We start from the raw sequence: 19,177 nt of genomic DNA, 5'->3' as shown, positions 1-19,177 counted from the left end.
GCTTGTGGCCTCTAACGAACACATGTAACTGCCATCACTCTACCGAGCAGCGCTTTTCCGACATGCACAAAGGTGGAATTCATTCAAACGCCACACTTTTTAATGACCACAACCTTTTACTCTGCTAGAAGGCCCTCAGCATAGATAGTTTGCTTTTACTCTGCTAGAAGGTCCTCAGCATAGATAGTTTCAAGGCACTGCTTTTCCTCACACAAACCCAATCTGATGATTGTAAAGGTGCCGATTAAACCCTGTGGAAGCCACTAGGCAGTTGAAATGTCGCCCCCTCACAAATTATCTCCCATCTCTTAATATGTTTTTAATTTTACCAACCCACAATTATAAAAGACCAATTTTATTACACAAAACTAAGCATAAACAATTATTAATGTTACTAAACAAAAAATATTTAGAAATGTTTTAAAAAAACAACAAAACTTTAAATATTCAATGGGTGCATTGCATTAATACAGTATTGTATCTATAGAGTCTTTAATGTAAAGTTTTCGTTTCTTTGATTTGATTAATTTTTTTCTATCTTTAGAAACAATTTAAGAAAGCTTGATTGTAATTTTCTTTCAAAATCAAATCAATATTATTTTGATCCGTTGTTGCAGGCTCCTAAAAGGAGTGGTGCCCATAGGCTGGTGCCTACCGTGCCTATTTAGTAATCCGGTACTGGGCAGTAGGCATTTCCCTCCCGCATCCAGATAATGTTGAGCGATCCAAACCAACATGGTCTCCATTAGTCTACTGTTCTGCATTCAGTGAATCTGCCACACCTGTGGTAGCACTGGTAGCAGAGAGATTACCTCCAAGCTAGTGAGACTATCATAATAAGGCAGGCATCCGCCAATAGGAGAGGAGGTCAAGGCTGACCTGAGGGAGAAGTCTAAATGGCTTGTCAGTAGTTGAAGTGGCATACCCACGATTTATTTTCTTTCAGACCATGATTTTTATTATTTCTTAATGAATGACCAACTTAGGAGCGTATTACATTTCACAACCTGTAAAGGGCCCTCATTTTAATTTTAGTTTTTTAAATCAAAGAATATTGTTTTTTGTGGCCGTTTTCTTTTTCAAATGAAGGTGAAAGAGGTCCATAACTCAGTCAAGGCAACAATCTTCAATTCAATTAGGTACAGATTGTGCAATGCAAAATGGTGAATCAATATCACTCTTTTCAGAACTACCACATATTTCTTATTCAATGTGCATTACGTTAAATGATGGGTTCTCCATCCTAAAAAAACCACACAAACACACGCGTGCACACAAACACACACACACACCTTCAGTATCCTTAAATCGGGTAACCTGGGTGAAATCAGACACATCACAGCTGCCTTAACCAGCAGGCGTGAGTGCAATGGGGATGGGCTGCACTGACACTCAGAAGACAACAGATGATGTTACATACGCTGTAAATCATGGGAGGGGGTGAGCCCCTACGGTAGATGTTACGATTGTAGAGAGTACGATGATCTGAGCTGGGGGCAGTGAAAGAAGTGGGCGGGAACGGCAGGGCACGGCGTGCCCCTACTTCTCTCATATAACAGATTCCGTTCCCCTACTTTTTTAGTTTAAACGTGCGTACCTGGACGCCAGAAATAGCCAAGATCTATAGATAAGGCTTGGCGTTTGTGGCCGTTCGGGTAGGCGAAACAGGCAGAGAAGGAAAAGGACTCTGTTTCTGCCTTCCTGCCCCGAGAAGACAAGGACAATGTCCAGTTCTCCTGCTCTGCTGCTGGCAGCTGCCCACCGCCCTCAGCAGCTGCCCTCCACACACTTTCTTACTCTGCCTCCCTCTCTTTCTATCTTGCTCCTCCTCACTTATTGACTTCAAACAACAGGTATTACTTCCTCTTTCCTCTCCTTTCCTTTATTTGTTTCTCCGTGAAATGGATCAAAAAGAAAAATCACTCTGGAAATGTCGTCTTTTTGGGCCATTTTTCTATTCCAAAGTGCAGCCTTGGGAAGGAGAGAAATTAAAGGTTCAAAATGTGGAAAATAACGACATAACCAATACAATAATAAAAAAAATATATAGTCTACTAGAAATCTCTCCTGTGGAAAGGAGCGTAGTCAGTGTACTGATCGTCAAGAGCAGTCTATTCCTGGCTATGAACAACAAAGGAAAACTACCGATCTATAAGTAACACCTTGTTATGGGGATGAGGTGTGTACATTGAGAGGACATGACATGTGCACGAACACAGGCTGCACATATAAACATACCTTCAGACTGCTCCATCCTGCTGCAGGCCTCAAAGGGTTAGAATACCCTGCTAGGAAGCATGCTAAATGTTTGAGGCACACGCATGCTGGACTGTGCAGAGCAGCTGTTCTGCCTTTTAGTCCTGCACTGCACCCCACCGCTATTTGCACTTCCAGTCGAAGAGGGGCTATTGTCTTCTGGGGGGTGTAAGATGCTGCCAGAGTAGGTTACCATATCTTAGGACCCCACAACTGGGAGATTTCGCAAAAATAGAGGAAGGCCCACAATTCTATAACAGCAAAGTGGCATAGAATGACAGCCCTCAGCAGCACAGAAGACGCACTGAGAAGACATATAGAATGTCATTTTTAAAACCAGGATCATGCCTGTTCATTAAATGACTTACTTATAAAAGATGCTAACTAACCCTGCTCTGGAGCCCCTAAAAAAGCGATTCTCACTGTTTACAGTTGACCCACTCTAAAAACCGGGAAATGGGCCAAATTTGCTGAAATCTACGGGGACAGCTGTTGAAAAAACGAGGCTGTCCCAGCAATTCTGGGACGCCTGGTCAGCCTATGCCAGGGCCACACACAGAGTATCATTCCATAGCGCAGTCCTGCTATAGTTGGAACCCACACATACACGCTTATGTTCCTAGCGGCATAGATACTGACATCAGGGAAGGCTTGCATGATCATCAGGCATGGCTGCGTCCCTGCCTGCTCTCACATTATGCACTCTATCTAGGGGATTAATTAGACTGCCACACAGGAGACAGTGCTGAGGAATAGGCCAGTCAGGGCCTTTGCAGAATTGTAATTGTAGCTGCATTTATATAGCGCTTCCTACTCCAGACGAGTGTGGCACTCAGTCGTGGAGGGGATTCGGCAGCATTACTACTCTTTGCATCATCTTATACCTCTTTTACTGTTCCGATCCCCCAAAACAAGCCTTTTTAAACCTTTCCCTCTGACTTTTTCCACTACACCTCCCTTTTACTCATTCCAAGCTCCAAACAAAACAAAAAAGATATCTAAATCCTTTCCTCTTCCATCCCTCCACTATCCTTTTCAATCCAAATAGCAAACTAACATATCCACCACTCAAATTAATTTCATTTTTCACTATACTAATTCACCACTAATCCTTTATTGGTCCTGGAGTAGCATGCCACTCGCCGAAAAAGTGCTTCAACACCCCATCAGGGGTAGCAAGCGCTATATAAATGCAAACCTTTCTCCCTTTTCTATCCCTACACTATCCTTTTTAATCCAAAAAACTGACTAATATATCCACTACTCAAATTACTTTCATATTTAACTATACTAATTCACCACTAATCCTTTATGGGTTCCGGAGTAGCTTGCTACGCACCTAAAAAGTGCTTTGACGCCTCATCAGGGGTAGTACATGCTATATAAATGCAATTACAATACAATAAAAATTAGAGTGGAGTCAAAATGGCCATATTGATTTTATTCACCCAAACGCATTAGCAGCACTTTACTGAGTTTGAAAGTGAAGCGCTACTTTTGTTTTCTCGTCTTTCTTTGAACAAGATTGTTTTCCATCGGTGGAGAAGTGCACCATTCCTGGGGGTACTGACTCGGGTGGGGGTGTCATGTTCGCAAGTATATTATTTTTCTAAAATCACAATCTGCCTCCTTCCTGGCCTCCAACAATTTTCGGCAACAATAAAAATGTACTCATAACTCCGTTGAATAATGTTCTTCCTAGAGAGGGATGGAGTTTTGTCAAGTGGAAGATAAGATCCATGGACAGCCACCTTAGCTTCAGAAAACAACACAAGAATTGACTCTTCCTCCATAACCACCATAAGCAAACAGACATATACAGCATATCCCTCTGTACAAAAGCATTTATTTGTACTATAGATATATACATATATATATGCATATTGCTTTGTATAAACGTGTAGAATAATTGTTTGTCATTAATATTTTAACAGCTCTTGTGAAAAAAGGGAGACATGCTGATGACAGAAACTCCATAGCTCAGAGACAAATGGCTTGTGATTCCATTTTTAAGCGTATTTGGGACATTCTGTGATTGGAAACGAATCCCACTTTGTGAATGTATTTTAATGTCAATAACTCATTAAACCTTAAATACATGTGTATCCATTGGTTGAATTAAATAACTTAATAAGTTGCAACTAGGTAGTGAAATGCCAAACAAACACTAAAAATTAGAATGATTTGCTCTTTCTGGCCACGCCCCTGACTCTGCCCACTGACCCAAGTCTTATTCCCGCCCCCTGATCTCCGCCCACAGTTCCCATACTTTTTTTCCCCTACTTCGACCACTGGCTGGGGGTATTAGGGGATCTATTCTTTGTTCATTTTCCATTAGGCCCAAGGATATGGGACGCTGGAGCACATCAGGGGCTACTCTAAAGCCTAGAATCCATTTTGCTGCTCACCAGGTGGAGCAGGCGGCACATCAACACGCTACATAGAGCTCACCTGATTCTGGCTGCACGGGATGTCCCTGGCCATTGCCCAAACGAAGACCGGGCTCAGAGTAGGCTGGGCCGGGCCACATCTCTTGGCACCTCTGTATGTAACACAAATGGGCAAGACGGAATTAACAGCCTCTGCCGCAACAAAGACAGGTACACCAGTTAATACCCTAGCCAGTTTTCTTACCAGTGCCATGGGGGTCATTAATAAGTAGATTATTGGTACTGGTGCAAGACTTGGGGCCTCCCTCCAATCTGCAAACGCACCGCTTAGGGACCCATATTTAGACCCTTCCTGAATCTTCCCCTGAGATTACCCCAAATGTGTTGATTCTGACTAATGTCCTACCTTGAACAATCGCAGACAGAATTGGATTGAACTCAAGAACAAGGGTGTGCAGTGGTTGGGGAAAAAGGATGGTTATACCAACTAAATATTTCAAGACATAACAATGGTGCATAGAGTGAACTGGGTGGCAAGTGGAGAAAAAAGCCTGTGTGGAAGGATTGCGTGGTCCTGAATTTTAGATCACCTAATCTGGTAGACATGGTTTAAATGAGGTTGAGATCTTTAGTCCTAACCCCTCACAAATAACAGAGACCCCTTTGGGTTCTGTTTTTAACATACCAGCAGATTTTACTCATGACTATCCCCAGGCAGAGTTTAATTGCCCCACTAGCAAACCGCTTCTCTTGCCTAAGGCCATCTGAATGTCCAGAATGACTCTCTGACTCGGATTTATCTGATAATGCCAAAGTGAAACAAGTGTGAGGAATGAAGCGAGTGGTAGGGCCAGCTCATAATTATGTAAAGTTGTCTGCAATAGTGTATGAGGAAAGCACAGTAGCATTAAGAGGGAGGGGTCTCTCAGAGAAACCCAGTAATAGTGTTTTAACTGAGGCTCGCATCGCAGAAGGGGCCGGCCTGATCTGTGATATAGGGGCGGGGACCTCAGTTGAGCATTTGCAGGCTGTGCTGTGTTTTTTGTACTGGAATGTGGTGGGCCTAAAAAACAAACTGAACAATGAAGATTGTGGGAAAGTATATTGCAAGGTACACTGTCTTCTGCTTTCAGGAAATGTGGGCAATTGAAAGCTTGATCAACAATTGGGGCATTTCTTTTGCCCCAAATCAGTGGCGACAGCTTTTTTTCAAAGGGTGCATTTGCATCTATTTCTTTAAAACTCATCTGTTTTTTATCCTCTTGGTTTGATACTAAATTGTCAGAAACTTCTTAATTCATCCATTAAACATCCTCCTGCAACGTGATGCATTTTCCAAAGTTTCTCATGCTATGGTCAGCCTTACGAACCTTTCTGCCCAAGCACGCACTGAGGCAAAGTTCTTCCAAAGCAGTTTATTAAAACCTCCTGGACAACTTATATGACCTCTTGGGCAACTGAAAGCTTGCATAGTAATGGTTATACGACCTCCTTGGTCACTGAAAGCTTGCACATTAATGTTTATATCACCTCCTGGGCAACTGAAAGCTTGCATAGTAATGGTTTTACAACCTCCTGGGCACCAGAAAGCTTGCACACTAATGGTTATATCACCTCCTGGACAACTGAAAGCTTGCACATTAATGGTTATATCACCTCCTGGGAAATTGGAAGCTTGCACATTAATGGTTATATCACCTCCTGCACAACTGAAAGCTTGCACATTAATGGTTATACGACCTCCTTGGCCACTGAAAGCTTGCACTTTAATGGTTATATCACCTCCTGGGCAACTGAAAGCTTGCATAGTAATGGTTTTACAACCTCCTGGGCACCTGAAAGCTTGCACGCTAATGGTTATATCACCTCCTGGACAACTGAAAGCTTGCACATTAATGGTTGTATCACCTCCTGGGCAATTGAAAGCGTGCCCATTAATGGTTATATCACCTCCTGGACAACTGAAAGCTTGCACATTAATGGTTATATCACCTCCTGGGCAATTGAAAGCTTGCACATTAATGGTTATATCACCTCCTGGGTAATTGAAACAATGCACATTAATGGTTATATAACCTCTTGGGCAACTGAAAGCTTGCATAGTAATGATTATATCACCTCCTGGGCAACTGCAAGCGTGCACATTAATGGTTATATCACCTCCTGGGCAATTGAAAGCTTGCACATTAATGGTTATATGACCTATCATTTGACAGCTATATGCTCCAGTTCGGGCAGATCTAAAGGTGGACAGTTGATTCATATTTCTCCCTTGGTACAAGGGAGGGTATTTACATTATCTGGCTAGTCACCCTATCAAGTCATCTACTTAGAGAGACCCTGGGGTTATTGCCTGGGATTTGTAAACTTTTATAACAATGTGTTCAATGCAAGGAAATCAGATAATGTATACAGGTTGAATAATGATCCAGACCCACTGAAACTTAAGAAAGTAATGAATTATATGTGCTTTGGGGAGGGCCCTTCGACACCCACACCTGTGTCGACTATCAACCAGAGAAGTATGCAGATGTTGTGGCATAGAAATTAATGGACAGACACACTTCATACATGATGGTTACAGTAATTTGATTAATCATTTACTTGCCAAGTATAATTTCGTTTATGCAAATGAAGTGAGTGTCCCCACTGCTCAATTCTGCCACACACATACTGGTAGAGAAGGGAGCACTATGGACTATATGTTAGTGACTGACAGCCTGGCCCCATCTGTTCACAACTTCCAGACACACACAAATTGCTTAAGTGACCATAATTCACAAAGCATGGAGACAGGAACTGCTTTATGGAGAAAATTGTCCAAGCCCTCACATTTAGTAAGTGAGATAAAGGTGATTAGAAATAATGGCCCACATATAAGGTGGGATCGGGTTAACCCAGGTGGGTTCGGTTTAAACCAAGATAACTGGAGCTACTAAATCTCATCTAAAAATGTGTCTGGATGAGAATGCAGGAGATTTGGAAATTAAGAGGGCCTTTACAGAAATATTGTGACATATTAAGGGGGAACTTATAAGGTTACCCACTGGAAGGGGTTCAAAGTTGAAAGGCTGGCTTGATCATAACTGCTAAAAGGCCCACACAGCCTTAAAGGCTGCCCTAAAAACACAACAGATCTCAGGCCAAGATTGCGGAATTCAGAATTAGATATAAAGCCCGTCCAAATCAAATGAAGAACATTTTTTAAGGATGAGGCATAGGAGTCTTAAGTGGTGGGTAGCAAGAATAAGGACAATTTGACTTTCTGGCAAAGAATGAATCACCCGTATTTTAGAAAGGTTGCGGCCTCGTCCGTGAAAGTAGCCATCCTGGCCCATGGGTGACCCCAGATGCTAGCGCCAGATTTCCCTACTTGATGCTTTGGTCAAGGTCATGGAAAGAATACTGTTAGCCAAGCTGGAACAGTGGGCTGAGGAACATCACAATGTGGATGATATTCAATAAAGGCCATTGAGGAGGCAGTTGAAACTGGCACTCTTGAGCAGTGCCACCACTTGTCCTTACTGATTAATAAGTATACAACATCAAAAAAGAATGCTCTATACTGAACACTCATGGATTTGTCAAGCTCCTTTGGTTACGTATTCCACAGCAAATGATGGCGCTTGATGGAGGACATATGGAAAGGATGTGGCCTAATGGCTAGAGCGATCGACACCGAAGCTGGAGAACCACATTCGAGTCTCGGCAGGAACAGTCATTATCCTGTGATTCTGGGCAAATCACTTAATTTCCCCGTTCCTAACAAAAAATTAATGCGTCCATCTGTAACGCAACTGGTGCTCATGAAATTAAATGAATTTGTACTTGTAAAGCGCATTTATACCCCAACTGGGGTTTCCTGGCACTGTACACATACTGCTGTGGAACCCTTCCTGGCTTTGCCCTATGAAATGTCCACTCCTGGGCACCCCCAACGTGAAGCCAGGCATCCCAGCGCTGTTGGGGCCATTGTGGAGATTAAGCAATGGAATGCCAGGCATCCCAGCGCTGTTGGGGCCATTGTGGAGATTAAGCAAGCTATTGCCCAGAGTTGCAGAGTGGGACCATGATTAGAATAGGCACCGAGGCGAGAATTATCAGGTCCAAGGAAATTGAGCCAAAGACCCGCCGAGGCGGGAATTGAACCCTGGTCCCGGGCCAGACCTCTGCATCAGGGTCTGCCGCTCTAACCATTGAGCAACACTTCTCCACTAAAGCACTCATGTAAAGCACTCTGATCCCTTTGGGTCTAGTTTGTGCTATATAAACCTCCCCCCTCCCCAAAAAAATATTATATATATATATAAAGTTAATGAGGGATACTTACACCGAGAATAATGCTGGGTGAGGTAAAGCTTTTGGTGGAGAATGTTCATATGAGTTCTATACAGCCAGGGGCGTTAAGTCAAGGTTGTGCCCATGAACCTATTCTCTTTACTATCTATAATAGTTTGCAGAGGGTGTTTCCTGAATAGGTGCATGGACATGCCCAAATCAGGCATCACCCTTTCCTTGCCCTCCTATATGCAGACGATGTCATTCACATCAAAAGCCCTTGAGCTATTATTGGCCACCTTTGTGATGTTCTTAGGTCATTTGGACCTTAGAGTCAATCTGAATAAGTCTCTTTTATAATCTACGGACAAACTCGCCCACACGTTACTGCTTTATGGTAAAGGATGTACAGTTAAAACAGATAAGCATATTCTCCTATTTGGGAGCACTTTATGATGCAGCTGTCATTTGGAAACAGCAAGTTAGCATCAGAAGCAATCAATTTGTGAAGGCCACAACTGCATTTGTTACCTTCTTTTCCAAACTGGGGATGAAGCGAAATTGAGCGCAATTTATCGGGCAAGCATTTGGGGGCATGCTAGTGCTGCCAAGTTCCAGTTTTATGAAAATGCATGTCTAAGGAGATTGCTGTCAGCCGCCCTCTAGCAGTTTGTCCTTGATGTGCTACATAGAATTGGGCATGGCATTTATAGAAGAGCTTATATGGCTTCATCCAATTATTTTGTGGCAAAGGGTTTGGACGGGAGGTAATACGCATAAAAAAGGCATATGTGACTAATGCTGGCTTCCAGCGGTGGCTAGCTTTAAAAAAATGGTGGAGTGCAAAGGTGCTCATGGAACGCAACCGCAACCAATCCTGGAGCTGCTTTCATGCTGTGAAAGCTGCTCCAGGATTGGTCGGAGCAGGCTCACCCAGCGCCCATTTTGATGTGGGGCCTATGCCAGTAATCCCCAGACTGTTAGACAACCTTTGGATTGCTGGGTCTACAGTGCACATGTCGGGCTAGCTATTGCAATACAGCCAGACAATCTGTCATGCACACTGTAGATCAGTGCTGTAATCCTGCATTTGCAGGATTCAGCTCCACCCGCCACCCTCACACTGTACACAGCGCGAGCCAGTGCGGTGGCAAAAAAATAAAATGGCATTGGTATGCCATTTTGTTTATTTGTGGTTGCCGGCTGCACTCGCAGCCATCGGGGTGATACTCCTCAGTTCCTGAGCAAGAGCCGCCCCTGCTGGGTTCCCTAAAGACCTAGATGGCTTAATAGACTGTAGGATACCCATGCGTTGACTTTTATACATGATTTGAGTATTTTATCAATTCTATTTTAGCAAATGTTTGTATGTAATATGTCTGTATGTTTAATTGAGTATACAATGACATTTTTACTGAGCACGTTTATGGTTTTAAAACATAAAATCGACTAAAGTTTATTGAATGGCTGACTGGGAATAGGAGACCCTCTCTACTGTTCAATATAGCCAGCCCTGAAGAGGCATGATCAGATTCAATACCCTGAGGAACACACTGGCTTGCATACCCCATGAACATCACCAGGTTTGTCAGAAAGCAGGACAGACCACACTCATTTCCAGGTCTCCCACTAGTGCCACAATGTTTGTTTACAGATTGTAGCAGGAACCTACCCTATTATTGAATGATGCTAACACCGTTAATGGCAATGGATGGTCCCAAAACATTCATGCATGGAGTAGCAATCCCTATTAGGAAGGGAACACCCCTTCCTAATAGCGACTCGTAATTCCTAAATAGCGAGTGGCAAATAAATTGCAACTCGCTATTTAGGAATTGTACATAGCCCTTTCACATTTTGCATGCGCAAACGGGTTGCAAACCCGTTTGCGCATGCAAAATAGGATCATACATCTGGCCCTTTGTCTTTTGATGAATTTAATTTTTCTACACTTTGTAACAAGTCCTCATCCTGTGGGGCCCTCGCCAAAGTTGTTGATTCCAGCCCGGCAAAACCTTCTGGCATCCCTCCTCCTCCCTTGGTTCCTCCTAGTGATAAGTCTTTGCTTTAGAGATAGCAAATCCTTATCCTCCCTCTAAGGGAAGTCAGACTGGTTTAATTGACTTTTTCATTCGTCTCTACCCGGTAAAATACTGTGAGTCTGACTGTGAGAAAGAAAGTTTTGGCTGCCTTTGCCTGGCTCTCGGCCTACCCTCCTTACCCCTAAGTAATGTGTTTCCCCTTCATGTACAAGGACCCGCTGGGAGGAAGTCTGCAACGACATTGGGTCCTTAGAAGGTATAAGTCTCTCCTGGATGACTTGCTGCGGCATTCCATTATGTTTGGCCGCATTTGCGGGTTGCAGTACAGAGTCACTAGTGTGCGGAGGCAGTTGAGTAGGGGGCGCCACCTTACAAGAGCATCAGTGGTGTTTCAGATCAAAGACAAATATTCTCTGAAAGTTCCACGCCTGGAAGTACCTTTGGTAAAATACACAAGAGTATTTCATAGCTTGAACCCATCAGAAAACATACAGAAGCAACTCGTACCCAGGGCCGGACTTGCCGTAGCGGGTATTGGGCATTTCCCCGGTGGGCCGGAGGGGTGGGGGCTGGTTTTGTGGCCGCAGGGTCCGCTTTTCTTACAGGAGGCTGGTTTTGCAGAAGTACTGCAATATCACCCCCTGTAGGAAAAGCTGGAGCGGTGCTTCTTGCATCCACCCCTCCCCCCTCTCCCAGGACCGCTCGAGCAGCAACCTGCAAGGGTTGGTTGCTGTTCCCAGTCCAGCCCTGCTCATATTATGCGTATGCCTGCATAATGTTACTGTATGTTGCTGTGCTTCTTAGAGCTGCTACAGTGCTCATGCAGCCTCAATGCTGTGGGCCGCCATGGCCTCACATACCCCTACGATGTCCTACGATGTACCTATTCTCTGACCTCATTTTATAATATTTGCCAAAGAAAGATGGCAAAGTCGTTGGTTGGCTTATCACGGGTTGCAATGATTCTGTATTAGAATACTTACAATAATCAAGGGAACTATTCTTAAGTTGCCAACCTTCGAAACAAAGTGATGGTATACTCTGCCTTAATGTCTTTGCAGTTTCATGAACACATTTCCTTTCCACTTTTCCCTAATATCTTTTTTAAACGTTTTACAGAACATAATTTGTCACTGAAACAATATGACAAGATTTTCATGTTCTAAAACATCCTTTAATGAACTGAAATAAGCACTTTCACACTGTAATGAAAGCCTCTGGAAATGCTTTGTTGGTGTGAATCCTGGGTTGGTTATAATTTTAATTGTTTAATGTCTAGCACTGTTAAATGCTACATTTCCTAACATTATTTTTATCTTCTTTTTCTTTTCCACTTTGCTTCATGGACTCTTGGGTAATGTAGAAGAAAATTATGATAATTATTTGCTGTGTAGTGCTGGGAGTAGTACTAGCATCTTCAATTGGGGGGACACTTGGATTGTAAATTTAAGAAAATAATAATGTTAATTACAAAAAAATCAAATCAATGTACATGCAGTGAACATACACAGCACAGGTTCCAGCTACCTAAAGTTAACCCTTTATTTGATCAGTAAATCAAAGTTTATAGCTTGTCCTGTGTGGCGTGGAAGTGGCTTGCCAGTAGAGCTTCCTATGATGTCACAGGGCCAAGAGTGACATCACAGGAAGTGGGACACAGAGCTCTTCGGTTGAAGGCTAGAGTGTGGCCTAATGAGACCATAGAAAATGGAACTGAGGCAAGGCATATAAATGACAATTATAGCTGCTTGTTCATATGCAATCCATCCTGGAATTTAACTGCAACACATGTGGACACATTTTCAGATACGTTTAAAAGAATATTTCTAAATTCTCAAACTATGTTGTATCTGTAACACTGATGTTCTGGTGGATAAATCTGATTTTTGACTATCTAAGAATATCAGACAACACTTACTAATTCAATTACAAGAATAGCTATAACATTTTCAGTATCCAATATCAGTCATTATCAATATTTCCTTATAAAAGAATCATAAGGCTCTGTTTATTTTAATATATTCTTTTATTGGAAGTGTTGACAACTGTTGTGCTTGTTAGATCAATAAGAGATGTGCAATTTTCTGAATTATTTAACATAGAGAAGGAGGTTTTAATTTCAGTATCCCATTGCAGTAAATAGATCTAGCACTGATTCCAATATGGCCACGCCACGTGAAAATGGAAAAATATGGATTGCAGAGGAAGTTGCTATCCAAATACATGCTCATTTCCTATAGATGAGACTATGCAAGTCCCATTAGGCAGCCATTTTTACCTTTAGCAGAAAAGCGATCTGAAGGCAATGGCACAAAGCTTTCAACTAACTCCCCAGCCAATGAGGGTCAAAGTGGACCATATCAGGATTTTAAACCACATCGAAGCATTTTGTTTTGTGTTGTCCTAGGCCTATTTAGCTAGGGAAACCAGGACAACTACAGATGCTGTGCATTGTGGGGGGATTTCAAGAACTTGCATGCACAAGTATTATATTTTTAGTAACCTTTTTGAAAAAATATTGTTGATGAATTTCCTTTGTTGTGCGTTTTACAGTATCTTGTGGAGATTATTTTTTTAATGTTTGGGTGTTTTTTGTAAGTCCGTTTTTAAAGAATGTATTTTCTTGGGTTTATCTGTGTTTACAGTGAGTTCTGCCTGGACCAACGATGGCTGCTCTTGGTCAGGGGTTGGCTGCAAGTGGCGCTGTTTTGTGAAAATACTCTGTCAGTCTCTAAGGGATAACCTGCATTTCCCTCTCGCCCTCACAGAGCAGCCACATTACACTTTCCTGAACAAAATAACTCTCCTCTTTGTTTGAGGAGGGTTTTACTTAAGGCTGGCTTTTGGGGCATCTGAGTGCACAAGATAACATACAATCACAATAATAATAAAGATTATGGGGGAGACAGAGAGAAAGAATATTTAACACATAACTGTGTTTTATGGTCCATCAATGCCATTGAGGTGGTTTAGTGACATAAAAACTGAGAGGCCAACGCCACCTGGTTTTCAAATGTCACAGGAACCCCAAAATTGCATCACAGGACAATAACATGAATGTTAAACTTTGTGCATTTTTCCTGTTGGATGAAAATTCATAATTCTAATGAATTATATATTACTGGAGAATTATGGGTTTTGAAAACCCTTATATTTACGAGTTAACAGCGGTCAAATGTAATATATAATTTCTTTTTATTCTTAAAGTATATGCCATACAATAAGGACATACTGGCATATTTTTAAAGTTCCAATTTTAATTGGAAACCAAAAAGCCCCTACACAGAAGGAGACTTTAAACAAAACGTATGACCCAAAACATTCTGAATGTCGGTCTCAGCCAAATAGCAACCCCAAAAACCAAGGGTCCCATCGGCGCCAGCTGCTGTCCTACTAAACTGAACTTCGATTTACTGCTCTTTTTTTACAACAAAAGGAAAAAACGAAATCAAAAGAAATATGAAAAAAAAAAAACAAAGTTTGGTAATTGAGCCGTGTATTGTTTAAATGTAGATGGTAAACTGTAGTCTGTGGAGTATTTGCTAACATTAATACACTCTAATTTATTGCAATTCATTAATTTATTTTTTGATTGAAAGATATATTCATGTTTATCATAGGGTAAAAAAATCAAAGATTTCCTAAACTATAAATAATTATTTTCTCTTTACAGTTCATTTAAACCACACATAATCAAGAACGCAAACAAAATACTAAGTAATACAAGAGAAAACATGCAACACATGTACATAAATGTATGCATTTGAAACACAATTTTAATAACTCTTTTGGTGACTGAGTTAAGGCGAGAAATAAAGCTTAAAAAATAAGTTTATTTTACAGCCTGCACAAAGCCATTAAATGGAGTAACAACACATTTACTCAGTTTCCTTCATGGAAGGGTGTGTCTGTTTTCTGTCTAGGCTGACTAAAGGCAATACCTCCACCCTCACAAAAGGGGTACCTTTTTGACATTTGATTTTTTACAGGCTTATTATTAGCTAATGTGTTTTTGCAATGTATTTTCTTGTGTAAACTATGCCAATTTGTATGGGTGTTCATGAACCTACCAGTCCTTTGTGCACTTTCAAATATGAATATTGAAATGGGTTTCAACATTAACAACAGGTCAACAAAGGGAGGACCTGTTTGGTTCCCACTTCACGATTATATCTTCCTATTATTAACATGATCGTTTTGATGGTGCATTAGGATCTGGCGGGGAATCATTTGATAAACTATTCTTTATACATATAACAAAGTTCTTTTTTTTAACATGGCAAGACCTTTGGATTTTTTTTACTCAGCAGCCAGTGGCTAGACAGCAGTTCAACCTAAGCATGCGGTGACCATTTTAGTTTCCGTTTTGCACAACTGCTAAGCATTCCTTGATTCAGATCTCCTTCTGTTATCCAAACAAAGCATATATTTTTTGAAGAAATATTACTGTTGTTTGATAGACAAGTAAGGGACATTGTTGTACACTTTGCCATTAAATCCCTTGCAACTTCCAAACTTGTAGTTCTACTTGAGCAGTTACAAGAAGCCATGGAGGCATCCATGTCTTCTTTGGAGAGGCAATAAGGACATCTTCCACCACAATATGGCAGCCATAAACTTAGGAAAATGGTTCTTGATGTCTTGGAATTTAGGTAGAAACAAACCTAATCACGACTGCAAGGAAGACAGCTCAGTCTGTCAGATACGTATTTACACCCTGACATAGAAGAGATCTTGCACTTGATGAATGGATCAAAAAATGTATCAATTGTTCCTCCCACCTTACTTGTAAAGGTTGGGTTCATCGGACTAGACAAACACCTCGGCAGAACGTGGGCGGAGAAATGGTATAGTGACACATTCTACCCCTTGCTTCCAGACCACTGACCGTTCCTGCCCCCATATGGATGGTGCACCTGGAAGGTAAACTGTAAAAAAAAATTCCCGCCAACCTCTGGCTGGCCCACAGATACCTGGAGGAGCAATTAGATTTCTGCATAATACAAATGCCTGGAGCCTTTGCTCAGAAAATGTCCCTCCTCTTTCAAAGTCTGCACAGCATGGATCATCCAAGCAGAATTTTCAAAAACACAGTGGGCGCCGTTCCTTGTACATCTTTAATCTGAACTCTTGTAATGGAAAGTGGTGGTTTTAGGTGTGATGCCTTTAGTCAGAAGAGATGAGTTATTGTAGCATTTTTGTTCTTAGATTTCTTTTACTTTTGTCATCCCCAACATTCTTGTGTCCTTCGCGACCACCTCAGACCCTGCTCCAAGGTTTTTAAAGCCTTCCTTATCTCCTGATCCAACCGCTGCCCTCATAGCCCCATGGAACCAGTGGTAGCAAGGCAGTGTCAGGAGTACAAAAGTCTCTGACTAGAAGTTGCTATCCCTTATTACCTCCAGTTGACATCACAAAAGTCTCTGGGTAGAAGTTGCTATCCCTTATTACCTCTAGTTGACATCCATTGCACTTCCACTCACATAAGGCCTGCAGAGAGAAAAAGATCCAAAAGATATGAACTTTGTTATACGTGTAACCAATAGTCTTTTCCAAAATGCGGGTAACTATATAAAAGATACCAGTGCAGGAGAGTCACGTTTACAGGAGCGAAACTTTGATCCTTTTTATTCCATCTTTTTTCAAGCTGTCCTTCGTGTTCCTTGGTTAAACTCTCTCTTTGGAAAAGTAGGGCCTACTGGCAATACATTTCTCAGTAACCAAAGTTACACAGACTTGAGGGTGAAAAGATGTCAGTGTCTTGTGACACAAGTTATATAAGCATCAGGGGGAGGTGAAGAGGACACTTACAGTCTGGCAGAGACTCCAATAATTGAAGTCATATATGGGTAAAAACAGACGCTTCAGAACCTAATGTAACAAAAGCAATAGTGGCATCGAGAGTGGGCAGGAATTTCTTCTGTTTTGCAGCTTACACAAACACAGGTCACGAAAACAAGGAGGCAACAGGGAACAACAAATCTGATAGATTCACAAGTCAATCAGGCATATAAGGCGAAAGCACTAGCCACAATGAAAGGTCTGCGCTTGGCATAGGAAAAGCTTACTTCTGTGTATAAAAAAAGTGCCATCTTGTCCTTGGAATACTCAAACCACCCAGCACTTAGCTTGATGTCACTTTCTGTATCACTAACTTTGAAAACAACAGCACATGGCTCTCTAAAGGTTTATGTCTGGGACTGCACAGGGACACAACTTCCTGCATCTTCTGACCACTTTACAAAGCCCACCATGTTGCATCACTTCATTCTTACAGCACCTTATTGGGAAACTCTATGCCAAAACCACATTAGTTCATGTCTTTCAAACCATCTTCTACAGTTGAGGTCACAATAACTAGAGCCATGACATCACTTTCTGCCCCCACTCTGACATTTGTCATGATTTCAATCCCTGATACTCCTGCCTTTTACACATGACAAGCCACAGTTGCCTTTTCGATGACGCCACACCTTGCTATCATGGTTGGGAGCCCCAAGTCCCAACAGCCTTTACCAAGACATCACCCCATGCCCCTCTCACCATCAAGGGCCACCTCAAGAAACAGTGGCAGTTATGATGTTGTCATTTCATGCCCCACGCACCATCCTGGGCGGCTCCCAGTCTGCAAGACCAGGTCTGACTGCTCGCTTCTCTTCCTTCCTCATGGGAAGCTCAGTGACCTTTGCTCTTTTGGAGTGTTTGCAGTTTGTTTCCCAATGGGCCTATACAGAGTGAGGACTTAAATAGTTGGATAGTGCCCAGGTACAGGGTCACTATATTCCATGTGATATATCGCATAACAAATATATCGCAAGCCTACATCAATCTTACCACTACATTGCAAGGAGAGTGCATATGCACTATTCCTGATCCCACCTATACTTACACATAAAAGTAAGTGTAGGTTGAGTAAAGAATAGTAATTATATCCTTTGCTAGGTCACAGCAGCGGCCCACGCAGGGAAGCGCGGTGGGGTGGAAAAGTGGACAGGCGACAGAATAGGTCAAATTAAATGAATCAAACCTATTCTGTCGTCTGTCAACAACCCCCACCCTCCTCGTCTCGCCACACTCCACCGCCCGCCGCGCTTACTTGCACTGGCCACGACTGCTTAGGTTAGGAACTTCAGAAAGTCTTGAGGCTTTCATATAGCAAGTGAAGGACTCCACCCTCCCTAGACTTCCCATGCACACAGCATACAGCTCCTCAGTCTGCTGTCTATGGTCTGCTGTGAAAGTTACCTGCCCTCCTTCTTCAGCTCTTCCATCTTTATCAGTCCGTGTGGACTCAAAGGGCAGGTTGAGGCTTAAATGATGTTGCCCAAACAAGACGCTGGTATTCATTGTTTCAGTTACACGAGAAATCCTATACATGTCCACAAGAAGATACTTTTTTTTTTTTTTTTTGCTATTATGTTTACTAATATGTTTTCTTTTTTGTCTGTTTTGTATATATTTATTTATTAATGTATGTATTTATTTATATATCTTGCCGCTGGGATTATATTACATGATGCCATACGACAACAAAATGTTTACATTATCAGTTCTGTATTTATGATGTTCTCTGACATGTCCTTTTCGTGTGCAGTGTAAAAGATGTTTCCCTCCCTTCCTCTGGGTGGAAGTGACATTTTATGCAGTATTTTTCCTAAATAAGTCAATCCCTTTGCTTCTATTTTGCCTTCCTTTTCCTGGATTCCATTCGTTCTTTTCTGGTGCGTGACGTCTGTCCTGGTGTGCTCGGTTATGTAAGCTACTAATCGCTAAACCTTTACTTCGAAGAACAGATACAAAAAAACACAACCAAAAAAAAAAAAGTTTGGTTTCACTTTAAACACAACATTTTCACCTCTGTTGACGTGCGAGTTTGCCTCTGTATAAATGTGCCTCTTTATAGATAGATGTGCGGTTGTGCGTTTCTCGCTTTTCATACACTTTTTGCCTTACCACCTGCGCGTTTGGTCACTAGTTGTCTCCTCCACACCCTGCCCTTTTGGACACTGCCTGTTTCCTTGGAAATAAAAGTAAAGAGAATCTCAGTGAGACTCCATTTGGTCTCGCCTTTGACCTCGCCTCACTGCTTCCAGTTTGTCGGCCATCTTGAATTTATATTGTTTCCCTCTCCTGGTATAAGTGGGGTTTGTCTTTTACCATGGAAACTCCAGGAGGATTTGCAGGAGGAGGAATAGTGTCAAACGCACAGCA

General features: G+C 42.0%; 1 protein-coding gene across 1 annotated transcript in view; it reads left to right on the top strand.

Annotated features, from left to right (window-relative positions):
- The window catches only part of STX1B (syntaxin 1B), a 395,893-nt gene extending 381,092 nt beyond the window's left edge, over positions 1-14,801 (top strand). Inside the window, exon 10 of the mRNA XM_078650555.1 lies at positions 12,330-14,801. Coding sequence (XP_078506681.1) covers positions 12,330-12,410 — 81 coding nt within the window. The 3' untranslated portion in view covers positions 12,411-14,801. The remainder of the gene's footprint in view (positions 1-12,329) is intronic.
- Positions 14,802-19,177: the final 4,376 nt, after the last annotated feature.

Source organism: Lissotriton helveticus, chromosome 7, assembly GCF_964261635.1.
Source record: "Lissotriton helveticus chromosome 7, aLisHel1.1, whole genome shotgun sequence".
Taxonomy (NCBI): Eukaryota; Metazoa; Chordata; class Amphibia; order Caudata; family Salamandridae; genus Lissotriton; species Lissotriton helveticus.
The sequence above is the reverse complement of the archived record's forward strand: the minus strand, read 5'-3'. Positions and strand labels throughout refer to the sequence as shown.